This window comes from Talpa occidentalis, unplaced genomic scaffold (genome assembly GCF_014898055.3).
Source record: "Talpa occidentalis isolate TD23 unplaced genomic scaffold, MPIMG_talOcc4v2.1 talOcc4.11, whole genome shotgun sequence".
In the NCBI taxonomy this organism is placed as follows: domain Eukaryota; kingdom Metazoa; phylum Chordata; class Mammalia; order Eulipotyphla; family Talpidae; genus Talpa; species Talpa occidentalis.
In genome coordinates this window covers 57,594,858-57,609,948 of record NW_023601104.1, presented here as the reverse complement: position 1 = coordinate 57,609,948, position 15,091 = coordinate 57,594,858, and the positions used below count along the sequence as shown (strand labels likewise).

The 15,091-nt window shown below is 48.8% G+C and overlaps 1 protein-coding gene and 1 non-coding gene across 2 annotated transcripts; both read right to left on the bottom strand.

Annotated features, from left to right (window-relative positions):
* Positions 1-1,296: 1,296 nt before the first annotated feature.
* LOC119239052 (uncharacterized) lies at positions 1,297-8,907 on the bottom strand. Its single transcript, XM_054692874.1, is given in 6 exon segments — positions 1,297-1,948; positions 2,463-2,796; positions 2,837-4,603; positions 4,886-5,015; positions 5,018-6,934; positions 8,739-8,907. Coding segments are annotated over 6 exon segments (4,695 nt in total). The 3' UTR covers positions 1,297-1,570.
* LOC119239678 (U1 spliceosomal RNA) lies at positions 8,519-8,682 on the bottom strand. The gene has a single exon (XR_005123954.1). It is a non-coding gene; the product is annotated as a U1 spliceosomal RNA (small nuclear RNA).
* Positions 8,908-15,091: the final 6,184 nt, after the last annotated feature.

The following is a 15,091-nucleotide window of genomic DNA, read 5'->3' as shown; positions in this document are numbered from 1 at the left end:
TCCAGTAGTGTGGTTTTTAATCTCCATGAGGTAGGAAAGTTCCTTGCCTTCTTTTTATGGTTTATTTCTAGTTTGATGCCTTCATGGTCAGAAAAGATGGTTGGTATGATTTTAATCTTGGTGTATCTGTTGATGTTTGTCTTGTGCCCCAGTATGTGATCGATCCTGGAGAATGATCCGTGTGCGCTTGAGAAAAATGTGTACTCCGTTTTTTTTGGGTTTAGTGTTCTATAGATGTCTGTTAAGCCCAAATGCTCTAGGTCCTTATTTAGAGCTTTAGTTTCTTTGCTTATTTTTTGTCTTGTTGATCTATCCATTGTTGATAGTGGTGTGTTGAAGTCTCCCGCTACGTATGTGTTTTCTCTGATGTACTTGACCCACTTTTAAGGTCCCATTGTGACCAAGGCATGGCATCTGAGCAACTGTTGGGGAAAGCTTGACATTATTGATGGGCAAGGTCAGGTTACACTTATGGGTTGGGCCCTTTAGGTTTGTCCAGTTAGTCCAGTTGTACACAGCAGGGATCACTGTGTAACGGGGGGTCCTTCTCTTAGACATAACCAGCAATCGCTGACCAGGGTTGGGTTGGTCTTGTTTAAAAATTGTAGGGCTGAGCCTAACATGGCCTGTACTGTCTTTTCCAATTTAAGGGAACCCACCGGGCCTGGGATGCGTATCGGCTTGAACCACCGATTCTGTGTTTGGGCAATTTGTTCAAAAACACTCTGAACTTCCTGCTTTCATGCGTGGTCTTGCACCCCACCACCATCTGTCATTCCCCAGTGGGTTTGCAGAGTCCAACAAAAGGGTTTTCCTGCTTTGACAGGGCATACATATCCCGCATTATTTCCTAAGGATAAACCAGTCCAGAAAGTTCGATTGGACTCTGTGCACTGATAAACAGTAGACCTTTCATAGCACTGTGAATGAACAAAGGTATAGGCTGAAAAACTCCCCCCTGCTTTACAGTGATTGTAACTTTCATTTTTAGGTGGCATACGATTTATTTATTTATTTATTTATTTTAATAGAGGCATGTTTTATTTATTTATTTTATTTGTTTGTTTGTTTTGTTTATACATGCACTGGGTACAGTCAGAAGCGCGGGAGGGTGAGAGAATTCACCAGAGCCAGAGTGGGGAGCAGAGCAGGCAGAAGGACTGAAGTACACTGCTGAGGGGAGCAGCGGGCGGCAGGAGAGGTCTGCGCGCCATGTGGGATCCTCCGCCGGTGGCCGGGGAGCGGCCGGGGATCGAACCAGCGCCGCAGAGGCCGCGGGCAGCTTCGCAACCCAGCACTCAACCGCTGCGCCACCGGGGAGGCCCTAGGCGGCATACGATTTAAACGCTTCCAACAGACCACCCTCCCCACTATACCTGGACATCCCTGGGTGGTGCCCTTAATCAGGGTCACTGCAAACAGAGGAACTCCCTCAAGGCTGCAAGCATGCTTGCTAACATAGCACTTGCTCTGAATATGACTAAATACGCCTTTGGTGGTGCACCGTCGGCAGGGATCCCAGTCAGCCCCGACAAGGAAAAAACAAAGGAAGGACAGTAGGTAGCCAACATTACAGTTTGTTGTCATTTTTCACGGCGTGGGCAGTGGTTTGGGAGCGATGGGTTGCGGCCGGGAGCGCCTGAAGAGTCAGCTTGAGCGGATTGGTGGGATGCTTCCGGGCTCGCCACTGCAGCTGGGAGTCGTCAGTTGGTGCCGTCTTGACGTGCGAGTGATGAACCCAGGCTGCAATGCCGTCCACTTTGAGTGCGGTGGGTGTGGTCAGGAGGACGATGTAGGGACCCTTCCACCAGGGCTGGAGGCCACGACCGTCGGTCTTGTGTCGGCGGACAAGGACAAGATCTCCAGGCTGAAATTTGTGGGCTGTCTGAGAAGGTCCTCCCCCTTCATAGAGCGCTCTGAGGCGGGGCCAGACCTCCTGGTGAGCCTGCTGTACAGCCCATACAGAAAGAAAAAGTTCACAATCAGAAGGCAAGTTACAAGTTAACTGAGCACCGTGTGGTGTGGTTGGGGGGGGCGGTTCCATAGATAATCTCGAACGGAGACAGACCCAGACGATAAGGGGAATTGCGAGCCCGGAAGAGGGCATAGGGAAGGAGAGTCACCCAGTCCCCGCCAGACTCTAAAGTTAATTTAGTTAAAGTTTCTTTTAAAGTTCTGTTCATTCTCTCCACCTGCCCTGAACTCTGGGGCCAATAGGCACAATGGAGCTTCCACTCTGCTCCCAGGGCAGAAGCCACAGATTTCAATACCTGAGAGACAAAGGCTGGTCCATTGTCTGACCCAATGGTCACTGGAAACCCAAACCCAGGAAAAATGTTTTCCAACAGGATTTTGGCTACCACTCGAGCCGACTCACCTCTTGTCGGGAACGCCTCCGGCCATCCGGAAAACGTGTCCACCAGGACCAGCAGGTATCGATAGCCAAATTTACCTGGTCTTACCTCGGTGAAGTCTATTTCCCAATGGACCCCCGGGCGCATTCCTCGCGGCCTCATTCCTGGTTCACCGCTTGTCTTGGTGGCGTTTACCATGGCGCACGACTGGCAGGATGCCACTACTCGTCGCACGGTACAGGTTGCGTCCCGGATATGGAGGTTCCATTGCCTGATTAGATTTAGAATTTTTTTCTCTCCCAAATGCGTGGCTCGGTGCAAGCGCTGAATGAGATCAGTGGCCAAGTGTGCTGGCAAGATGGCCTTAGTTTGTTGGGTGTGCCACCAGTGTTCCAAAGGAAAAGCACCCGGTAGAGACTGTATGTAGTCAAAGTCCATAGTACTATACTCCGGCAGCTTTAGTACTATACTCTTTCGGCAGCTGCGGGTCCCCTGGGTCTGGGAGTTTTACCGTCAGGGCATCTATCGGCATCAGGGCAGCTTGGCGTGCTGCCTCATCCGCCTGCTTATTACCTTGAGTTGGAGTCGAGGAGTCCTTTTGATGACCTGGATGATGCACTATAGCCAGCTTGCATGGTAGCCACAGCGCTGCCAGGAGATCCAGAATTTCCTGAGTGTTTTTAATGCCTTTGCCGTCGGAGGTTAAGAGCCCGCGCTCTCGATATATGGCCCCGTGTACGTGGGCCGTGGCAAATGCACATAAGCTGTCAGTATACACAATTAAATCTTTTCCTTGGGCCAAGGTGAGAGCTTTGGTTAGGGCAATTAGTTCAGCCTTTTGAGCGGACGTCCCGGATGGCAAAGGCTCAGCCCATATGACTTTCTGCATGGACACCACTGCCGCCCCTGCCGCTCTTCGGCCCTCGCGGATAAAACTGCTCCCATCCGTAAACCAAACCAGTCCGTCTGGCAGAGGGTTATCTCGCAGATCAGGGCGTAACCCTTGGACCTGGGCCAAGATATCAACACAGTCTAGATGGGCCTCCAGGTCAGGGACAGGCAAGAGGGAGGTGGGGTTTAGCCCTGTGGGTGGCGAAAAATTGACCCTCTCTGGGTTGAGCAATAGGCTTTGGTAGTGAGTGATTCGGGCATTACTCATCCACCTCTCTGGCGGCTGCCTGAGGACTCCTTCCACCGCATGGGGGGTGGTTATGGAAGTAACTTGTCCCAGAGACAGCTTTTGGGAGTCCTTGAAAAGGAGGGCAGCCGCCGCCACCATGCGTAAGCACGGTGGCCAGCCAGACGCCACCGGGTCTAACTTTTTAGACAGATAAGCCACAGGACGCCTCCAGGGGCCCAAGGACTGAGTGAGCACCCCTTTAGCTATGCCCTTTGCCTCATCTACGAACAAATGGAAAGGTTTTGTAATGTCCGGAAGACCCAGGGCTGGTGCAGACAGTAAAGCCCTCTTTAAGGACTCAAAGGACTGCTGCATCTGGGGAGTCCACTGAAAAGTCACTTTTTCCCGGGTAGCCTCATACAAGGGTTGGGCCAGGTCTGCGAATCCAGGTATCCATAGCCGGCAAAACCCAGCAGATCCCAGGAACTCACGTACCTCCCTTTTGGTGGTGGGTGTCGGCAACTGTAAGACAGTAGCTTTTCTGGCTTCCGTCAGCCACCTATAACCGTTTTTGAGGCGGTAGCCCAGATAGATTACCTCAGGCAGGCAAATTTGTGCCTTTTTTGTGGAGACACGGTATCCCATCTGGCCCAGTTCCGTCAGTAATTCGGCTGTTCCTGTTTGGCAGGCATGCTCACTTTCTGCTGCAAGTAACAGATCATCAACATACTGGAGCAAAGTTAGTTTGGGAAATCGGCTGCGGAATTTTCTCAAATCCTCATGAAGGGCCTCATCAAAAAGGGTGGGAGAGTTTTTAAACCCTTGAGGCAACCTTGTCCAAGTTAATTGTCCACTGATGCCCCGTTCCGCATCCTGCCATTCAAAGGCAAACATTTCCTGGCTTTGGGGTGCTAGTGGTAGACTAAAGAAGGCATCTTTTAAGTCCAATACTGTGTACCACACATGAGTAGGTGGCAAGGCACTCAGCAAGGTATAAGGGTTTGGGACTGTGGGGTGGATATCTATGACCCGTTTATTTACTTCCCTGAGGTCCTGTACCCGCCTGAAGTCTTGCAAATGTGGTTTTCACACTGGTAACAAAGGGGTGTTCCATGACGAATGGCATGTTTTAAGGATACCACTGTCCAGGGCCTCCCCGGTGGCGCAGCGATTGAGCGCTGGGTTGCGAAGCTGCCCGCAGCCTCTGCGGTGCCAGTTCGATCCCCGGCTGCTCCCCAGCCACCGGAGGAGGGTCCCACATGGCGCGCAGACCTCTCCTGCCGCCCGCTGCTCCCCTCAGCAGTGTACTTCGGTCCTTCTGCCTGCTCTGCTCCCCACTCTGGTGAATTCTCTCACCCTCCCGCGCTTCTGACTGTACCCAGTGCTTGTATAAACAAAAAAAAAAAAAAAAAAAAGGATACCACTGTCCAATAGCCTCCGAATATGAGGCGTTATTCCTGCCTTGGCTTCTGCGGGCATAGGGTACTGTTTTACCCGAATGGGTTCAGCTCCAGGCTTTAGCTGGACTATAATGGGTGGTTGTGGGACGCCGGGCCAACCCCCGCGGTTTCTGCCCAAACATTGGAGAAAGATTTCATCCACCACCCGGAAAGGGGTGGGTGATCTGGCGCCACCCAAAGGCGGTACTCATCTGGAAGGGAAATCGTGAGGACGTGTAGGGGAGAGCCCTTAAAGTCCTTGATTTCGACACCTTCCTGTCCAAATGAGATTTGCGCTCCTATCTTGGTTAAAAGGTCTCTTCCAATTAATGGGTACGGGCATTCAGGGATTACAACAAAGGTGTGCGAGACCTGACCTTTTCCCAGGTCTACAGATCTTTTTGTGGTCCAGGGATACTGCTTGCATCCCGTAGCCCCTTGCACCCACGACGTTCTGCCGGACAGTTTACCCAAGGGTTCCGTGAGGACTGAATGCTGTGCCCCCGTGTCCACAAGGAAATTAACAGGTTTCCCCTCCACTTTTAAGGTTAGCCGGGGCTCGGGGAGGGTCGAGCCCTGACGGTCCTAGTCACTGTCATTTCTTGTGCCCCGGAGCACCAGGACAGGAGTGTCAGAAATGGCGGGGTTGTTTGAGGTTATTCCCCGTTTCTTTGGGCAATGTTTGGCCCAGTGTCCTTTTTGAGTGCAGTATGCACATTGATCACGCTGTAGGGTCCTGCCTGTCCCTGAGGAGCTGGGGCGGCGGGAGGGGCGTAGCTTACCCGGGTCGTCCTTTTGAGTGACGGCGAACAGGATTCTGGCCATATCCCGGGTGTGGCGTGCGTTTTCAGCCGCCCTTACCTTTCGTTCTTCCTGATGGATACGGTCTTCTCTTTGCTCAGGAGTTTCACGGCGATTGTACACCTTTTCTGCCACCTCCATAAGATCTCGAATAGATTTTTCTCCCAGCCTATCTATTCTTTGTAGTTTTTGTTTAATGTCAGGAGCCGCCTGGTTAACAAAGGCCATTACCACCGCGGCCCTGTTTTCCGCTGCCTCTGGATCCATAGGAGTATATTGCCGAAAAGCTTCCATGAGGCGTTCTAGAAAAGCCGCGGGGGTCTCCTCCCTTCCCTGCTGCACATCTCCTACCTTGGCCAAATGGGTGGGCTTGCGGGCTGCTGCGCGCAACCCTGCCATTAGAGTCTGGCGGTACACCCGGAGTCTCTCCTTACCTTCAGCCTGGTTAAAATCCCAGTCAGGTCGGGTCAAGGGAAACACTAAGTCTATGCAGGCCGCGTTCGTGGTGGGCGTGCCATCCTCTCCAGGGACTAACTTCCTGGCAGCCGTTAGTATACGATCTCGCTCCTCAGTGGTGAAGAGGACCTGCAAGAGCTGTTGGCAATCATCCCAGGTGGGCTGATGAGTAAATAGAACAGTGTCTAGGAGATTAACAAGGTCTTTAGGGTTGTCAGAGAAACGTGCATTTTGCGCTCTCCAGTTGTAGAGGTCACTGGTCGCGAACGGCCAGTAGTGCATGGGCTGGTTGCCCTGCTCATTAGGCAATCCTGCCACGCGCAGGGGCAGGACGGTGGAATCCGGGGAATTCGCCTTCACTGAGCGAGTGCCTGCCGCCGGACCCTGCCCACGAGCCCCGCCCGCCTCTGGGAGAGGGTGGTCAGCGGACCGCAGGGGTTGGAGAGGGTTACTACAAGGGTTATGATAGGGTGGTGGAAAAAGATGTTCCTCCGGGGTAGAGTCTTGGAAAACCGCAGGTGCCGACGGGGTGTTGGGGTGTGACCCAAGCAGTTTAGCCGGCAGTACCGGCTGTGCCTGAAATGACAAAAATGGCTTTAACCAAGCAGGGGGGTTCTGGACTAGATCTTGCCAGACTAAGATATACAGGAGTTGGTCAGGATGTCCGAATTTTCTTTCACGGGTAACGATTTCCTTCACGCGACGGACAATCTGTAAATCAAAAGTTCCCTCCGGGGGCCAACCAACTCCGAACTTTGGCCACTCTGAGGAACAAAAGGTGATTAGAGGGGATTTTTTTATTTTTACACTGAGGTCAGACCCTCTGGACCTGACATCTTTAAAATGCTGTAAAACCACAGATAGAGGGGTAGATGGTGATTGACCCATGATGACAAATGCTAGAAGTACAGTGGCTGTCGAAACAAGAAACAGACCAAAGACTAATTTCTCAAAAGGCCCCCAAAAGGGGTATCTGCTTCCCCACAAAGGGTGAGGCCTTTCTAACATGTGGTCCGGGGACGTCTCCCGCGGTCCACGCCGGGGGCTTTCAAGTGCGTCCACTTAAGCCTGACCCGGCTATTAAACAGATTTTCAGGTTTGCAAACAATTACAGCTCTTACAGGTACAAAGTACAAAAGATACAGGTACTACGTACAAAACAGCTTCTACAGGTACAAAGTACAAAAGATACAGGTACTAAGTACAACTACAGGTCTGCAGACTTGAAGCTTACCTGGGCGAGTGTTGGAACTCACCTGCACGCTTTAGAACTCCTTTCGGTTGCTCGGTAGTTGGGGTCTGCACTCGTCGATCCCGGACGAGCCCCCAAATGTTGTGCCCACGTCGACCAGTGCAGCCCCCAAGGACACAGACAACCGATGCAAGGGCACAAAGGAGTTTATTACGGGCTCGAGACCGGGCCCTCGACATGCACCGATGCAACGGCAGAGGTCGAGAGCCTCGAACAGAGGAAGCTGGGGTATCTTATAGGGTCGCGAGTGGCGCGAATTTTGAAAGAAGCTGGCAATTACTCATTGGCTACTACAAAGGCATTTTGGCGCGCGCGGTTACAGTTTCAAACTGATTGGACGGTTAGAGATGCTGTCCCATTTATGGACAGGACTGCCCTCATTGGCAGCTGGGGTGGTCTGCTTTTTTGTCACCAAGTGGAGTGAGGGGTGTGACTGCTGAAACTATCTCCGGAATGCGGCTGGACAAGGACTAACATACCAAGGTGGAGGATATACAAAATGGCGAAACCTCGGCTAAGTTTGGTTCCACACTTCTCATTTTCACAACCATGAGGGGTTTAGTGTGTGCCCCTGTCTGCGCTGTGGGGTGTCTTTTCTTTTCTTAAAGGCCAGAGGTTTGGGGGTTTCTGAGAGGATTCACCACAGAGCCCGGAACAGAACAGGCAGATCGACTGAAACACACTGCTGAGGGGAGCAGAGGGTGAGACAGGAGAGGCCTGCTGCCCATGTGTGTCACCTCCCTGGTCAGGGATGGAACTCGTGCTATTGCGGCTTGCGGACAGCTCCATGGTGTGCGACTTTAGACCCTCCCCCGCCTTGCCAATAAACAAAATGCTAGAACCGGAGCTTTAGAGACTTCAATGGGCGTAATTCACTGGGTATATCTCTCAAACACTGAGTCACGTATACTGCAAAAAATTAGAAGCCTAGAGAACTGTACCCTTAAAGCTTTAAGAGGCTTTTCAGAGTTGGGAGACAAGAAGCATTCCCGCACTCTAGAAAAACAATAATCACGAACGCAAAACCAAAAATTGTGCAATCAACGCGTTTACGAGATACTAGAAGCATCCAAATCTTACCTTAGTAACACAAAATCAGGGGAGAGCGCGAACGCAGTCCCCCACTACCACAAATTATGCAGTCGAGTTTCCTACATTTGGGGAAATCGCAGGGGTCAGCACCTCCGGAGTGCAATGGATAAGCCTCGCCCTGGGAAAACCACCTTCGTGATCATGGTATCTCCCCTGCCAGGTAAGTATGAGCTGCTCGCCGCGCCGACACCCACACCCCGATCCGCACCTCGCTCTTCACACACGGTCGCTCGCCTCGCGCCGCCCGCCCGCCCCGACGCCCGCGACGGCCCTCGCCCCGACCTCGCCCCGCCCTCGCCCGGCCCGAAAGCGCTCCAGGGGGCACGGGCGCCCCCAGACCAGCTCGCGCAGGGCCCAGCGCAGCAGGCCCAGGCTCCTCCGCGCGCTGCTCATCTACATACGCCACGCCCCACATGCGCGTGGTCGGGGTTCTTTCCACAACCAGGCTGTAAAAGTAGAGCGTGCCCGGGAGACGTCCCCCACTGTCCCAACCAAAATGAACATTAGGGGCCTCCCTGGCGGCGCACTGGGTTAAGACGCAGCACTGTGAGGGCACCCGTGGCCTCGGCAGCACGAGCTTGATCCCTGGCGGCCAGGGAGCAACCCCCAAGGCGCCCCTGACCCCTCCTGTCTCCCCTGCTGCTCCCCTCAGCAGTCAATCCGCCTGTTCTGCTCCCCACTCTGTCTCTGGTGAATCCTCCCACACGTACAACCCCATAGCTCTGGCCTGCACCCAAGTTCTTGTAAAAACAAACAAACAAACAAAATCAGGGTGTTATAGGACAGGGAGAGGGGCAGCCCAAACCCCGCAAACCTGCCTATTCTAAATGGGTTCTGCCATCCGCCGCATCAACACAAAACAGAGGAGACTTTAATGGGAAGGAACTTTAATAAAACTAGGAAAAAATACAGGTAAGGCAAAGAGTCTAGTTTCTAAATCAAGAACCCAAAGTTACCCATCCCCTCGTGGGTAAAAGTCCATCCATATGGGAATGGCGCAGAGCAAGGCCCCAAAGCCTGCCACAAGTCTAAAGCATCTTCCAGTGGGGACCCACAGAAAAGGGTCAGAAACAACCAGACAAGCCCGGAAGGAAAAGAGCAAAATCAACATCAAGATAAAAGCTGCCATTGTCATCTCTCCACGGGTCTCACCCACATCTGTGTCACCCAGTCCATGACCAAAAGACAAGCACAGTTTCTTCACGTGTCTCTAGGCTCCATGCGCCTCCTCCAGGTCTCCTGGCTCCATCCTGCTTCCTTCCTCAGTCTCTTCTGCAGCTTCTCCTCTTCCTGCTCAGCTCCACCCTCTCTTGGGTGGGGCAGGGAACCTCCCCCTTTCCTGGGGACCACCCTATTACAAGGGGACAAAGTATCATACCTAACTAAAGGTAATAATGGCCATATAAGACATAATCACATAAAAAAGAATAAACTGTCTAGGAATAAATCTAACAAAGTAAGTAAAGGACCCATGCACTGAAAACTGTAAGACATTGATGAAATTGAAGAAGACACAAGGAAATGGAAAGATATTCCATGCTCCTAGATCAGAAGAATCAGTATTATCACAGTGGTCACTTTGCCTGAAGCAATACATAGACTCAATGCAATCCCTATTAAGATTCCTATGGCATGCTTCACAAAAATAGAACAAAACAATCCTAAAATTTGTATGGAACTATAAAAGAACTCAATAGGGCCTCTCCTGGTGGCGCAGGCGGTTGAGCGCCACATGTGAAGCTGTCCGCAGGCCCTGCAGCGGCAGTTCCATCCCCGCCTGCCGGCGAGAGTCCCACATGGCACAGCAGACCTCTCCTGTCGCACCCCGCACCCGCTGCTCCCCTCAGCGGTGTATTTCGTCAGTCTGCCTGTTCTGCTCCCCACTCTGTCTCTGGTGAATCCTCTCAGCCCCAGCACCTCTGGCTTACATCCCAGTTCTTGTATGCATAAATAAAATAAATATTTAAAAATAAATAAATAAAAATAAGAGTGAGATTCACTGTGGGGGGATGGGGATAGGAGCCAGAAGGGATTGCCCAAGGGTAAGAGGAGGTAGAATAATGCAGTTCTATTCTCAACTAGATTTTCATATACCTGTGGATAAGTTAGGTGAAATCATCCTTGAGGCATAGGGAAAGAACTTCCTATCCCACTGAACTTGGAAGAGATCCAGATCCACAGGGAAAAAAAGCAGAGCAAATTTGCCTTTAACCTTAAGGCAGTGGGCAAGGCATGACAAAAATACTGAAAGGCTCCCAATGCAGCCACCCACTCAGCCACAAGATGGCATCCGAGCTAAGCTGTAGGAAGTAGGAAGAGTCCTAGTCAGACCCTAATTAGATGCAGCAAAGCCATAACCGTGTGGTATTCTAAGTTTTGCTTGTCGGCAAGTAAGCTCAATCACAGGAGAATATGACTGAAAACAGAAATTTGGAACATTCTAAAACAAATTTACACAGACTCTAGTATGATCTAGGCATTGGGAATGGTGTGTGATAAGCAGATAACAAAAGAACTAGAAAGTAAGACGAGTGTTTAATTTGGACATTAGGGGGCTATGAGTTGTGTACTTTAGGTGTGAGGCTTAAATTTGAACCACAAGGCATGAAAACTGGTCTAAAAGTTAGGTCAGTTGACATATCAGTCAGAAACAATAACACAGACACTAATATAAGTTTGTGCATGACCAAGCAGGACTCCAAGCTGTACTCTAGTTGAAGAGGCCCAGGTACCTCCTGGTTAAATTTCAGATCTGGCCAACCTGACCTCCTGACCAAAACAACACAGTGCAGTGGCTCATGGTGGAACTAGTTGAGTTGGCAAAAAGATATCAAGTCAACCACAGAATCGCAATCCTTTATGCCCAACCTATTTTGTAGGAATAACCCCAGTGTGCAGAGGAAATGGAAACAGCAGGACTAGAGAGATATTTCAAACACATTCCCAGAGATTGGGAAGGACATAGGATATTGTGGTTTCTTTGAGTGGCAGAGACCTTCAGGCGGCAGAATCAGTCCAAGATGTTTTCAAGGTTCACTATTTAGAGAAAGTGATGTTTCTAGACCATAGCTGGAAGCAGGAATGAGAAATTTTTCTATTTGCTTCCTAATAGTTTGAAACTTTATTCTAATCTTGAATCTCCAATTGCATTCAGTGCAGCTTCTATACCTATTAGTATGGACTGACAGAGAGCACAATAAAACTGACAAACTAACATATTTCAATATTAAATCATAGGTTCCCTATGTCCCTACCTCACTTTGCTTTTAGTTATAACTAGAATACCATTTATAAATGGAATCACAAACATAGACTGTTAAAACCATCAGGCCTGGGTCTCCCTACTGGCACAAGGGTTTAAGTCTCAGCACTATGAAGCTATCAGCAGCCACTGCAGCACCAGTTCGATAACCCACGGGTCAGGGAGCTAAACCACATGGTGCAGCAGACCTCTTCTGTCTCACCTGCTGCTCCCCTCAGCAGTGTATTTCAGTAGATCCGCCTGTTCTGCTCCCCACTCTGTCTCTGGTGAATCCACTCACCCCCCCCCACCTCTGGCCTACACCCCAAATCTTGTTTGCATAAATAAATAAATCTTTAAAAAAATATAAAACCATCAGACCTCCTGTGTGACCCTACCCTCAGCCTACATCCAGTTGGACTATCCAAACCAATAACTATTTCTTAAAGTTTATAGTCACTTAGGAATGTCCCATATCCCTGAATATTTATTCTATAATATCTCACGTGGTTACCACCCAACCTTCTAGTTCATTTATTTGCTTAATTATTGTGTCTGGGGACCTCAAATCTTCCCAATAACTGTCTCCTGCCTTTATTTTATTCCTGTTCAATGAAAACAAATTAAAAAGTCTATCATTTCAACCACTCTTAACTATAACATTTATGCCTTGAGTACTTTTCCTTCTGCTAGACCACTCCAAAATAACCCAGCCTTTAACTAGTAATTTTTTTCTTCAACATATTTTAGAAACAAAATTACCAGTACTGCAAATTGGTGCTTCTAAACCTTGACTCTAACTTCAGCTTTATTCTCAATATATTCAGCAATCTTTTCTGTTTCTCAAGTCAGCTCTCTCACATTTTCCATTAATGTTTCTTCCAAAATTGTCCTACTCTTCTCACAGGTGAATCATAGTGCAATTATATACTTCAATACCTCCTACTTAACTCTTACTCAGTGGTCTTTCTTCCTACATCACAGACCAAAATGAAGGCCATGAAATTTTAAGACTATTCCCTATCTTAAAAAATCCACATGTATATCTATCAACCATTCCTTTCTTACTTCCTGCAAGTCATTCTCAACACTTTTCTGGTATTATCTACTTTTCTGAATGGTACCTTATCTATCAAATTGTTTACACACACACACTTCATTTGTATAAGGCTAATAAATTAGCAGTCTTTGCTCCCCCACAAAAAATGTAATCTGCCTAAATCAAAGTCAAGTCTTTCCATTCTTGCAGGGAAAAATTTCCATGACCCTAGATATTCTAACTCCTCTTTCTCCTTTCTTTTACATATTTAGGGGGCAGTAGGAGGGGAGAGCATTGTCTCTCTGGCTGTATTCATGCATTCTCCTTCCAATCACTCTCTGACTTACTGTAACCATGCTTCTGTCCTACTGCACAGACTGCTCCCAAGGCCTCATCATTGCTAGCTCTAAAGAGTGCATTTTACCCCTGATCATGTTTGTCTTTTGGACATAGCATTAGAGAGAAAATGGTTCAAAATCTCAAATCTATAATAATAATAATAGCAACTACCATTCCTTAAGTGAATGGTGCCAAGTTAACTTTGTCTTATTTAATCCTCTCATATTGAGGAAAAGTAACTTTCCAATAGGTCCAGAGAAAGTAAAATAAAGAATTGGAGTTGGATACTGAGGCTCTCTGACTCCAAAAATCCATTCTCTTAATAACTGGGCTATTTTCAGACAAATATAGCATGCTCCCAACTGGCCAGTTCCATTCAGATGTCACACAGGAACTTTAAAATCACCAAATCCAAAACTAAAGATATCTTCCTAACCCCAGACCAACACTTTTCTGGTATTAGCTACTTTTCTGAATGATACCTTATCCATAAAATTGTTTACACACACACACACACACTCACTCAGTCTGGGACAATTTAAACACAATTAATCCAATACAATACATTTTTGGGATGCAGAAGGAAACTGGGGTACCTAAAGAAATCAAGGGAAGAACATCAAACTCCATACAGACAGTGGCCCCAGCAGATACTTGATTTTTTTCCTCATCAACATTAAAACAAAATATTTCAATAATGAAATGATGTCACTTAAGGACCTTCTGTATTGACATCTTAGATTGATCATTGCAGTGGAGGGGCTGTTCTGAGCATTGAACCATGTTTTGTAGCACTGCTGTCCTGTACTCACTAGATGCTAATGGCATCCATTACAGTTGTGACATTAATAAATGTATCCAGACATTCCCAAATGTCCCTGGGGGGGGGGAGGTTGGAGGGAGAAGTTAAAATCACTGATTCAGAATTATTGGCCTGGAATAAAGAGCATCTTTTTTTTTTTAATTCTCTCCAAAATGACTTGAGGTCAATCAGTACCTCTACTAAAACTTACCATGGTCCTGGGATTATTTTTTCAGGTTGTGAAGAGCCAGATGCTGTGGCGGCAATTTCCACACAGTATGAAGTTTCCAGTCCCTTCTCCTATATTTGTCCTTTGAATCCTAAGTGGATTCGCATGTATTCCCATGTGAAATGCGTCTAGACTAAATTCCCCAGGTTACTGTGACTAGGAAAAGATCTCCCCTCCAGGCAGTCAAAAACCTAAATGAAGGGACATCCCATGGCCACATGTTGACATCCAATGGACACATAACATTATCCGTGGCCTCTATGTCTTCTCATCACACTTTGTTATCAATTAACTGTTTTTAAAGTCTTTTTTTTTATATAGAGGCATGTTTTATTTATTTATTTATTTGTTTGTTTGTTTGTTTTGTTTATACATGCACTGGGTACAGTCAGAAGCGCGGGAGGGTGAGAGAATTCACCAGAGCCAGAGCGGGGAGCAGAACAGGCAGAAGGACCGAAGTACACTGCTGAGGGGAGCAGCGGGCGGCAGGAGAGGTCTGCGCGCCATGTGGGACCCTCCTCCAGTGGCCGGGGAGCAGCCGGGGATCGAACCGGCGCTGCAGAGGCCGCGGGCAGCTTCACAACCCAACGCTCAACCGCTGCGCCACCGGGGAGGCCCCAATTAACTGTTTTTAATCCAGTTTTGCTTGCAAAATTGTTAGCTGTCCTTATGCAATTCTTTTTGCTGTTCACCCTGGAGCACACTGTACACATGATACTTCTCATACGAGAAGTAATTAATTACAAAAATGAAAGTTGGGCCTTCCTGGTGGCCAAGGGTTTAAGTCTCAGCAGCACCAGTTTGATCCCCAGCCGGCCAGGGAGCTAACCCACATGACACAGCAGACCTCTCCTGTCTCCCCCACTGCTTCCCTCAGCAGTGTATTTCAGTCAGTCCGCCTGTTTTATTCCTCACTTGTCTCTGGTG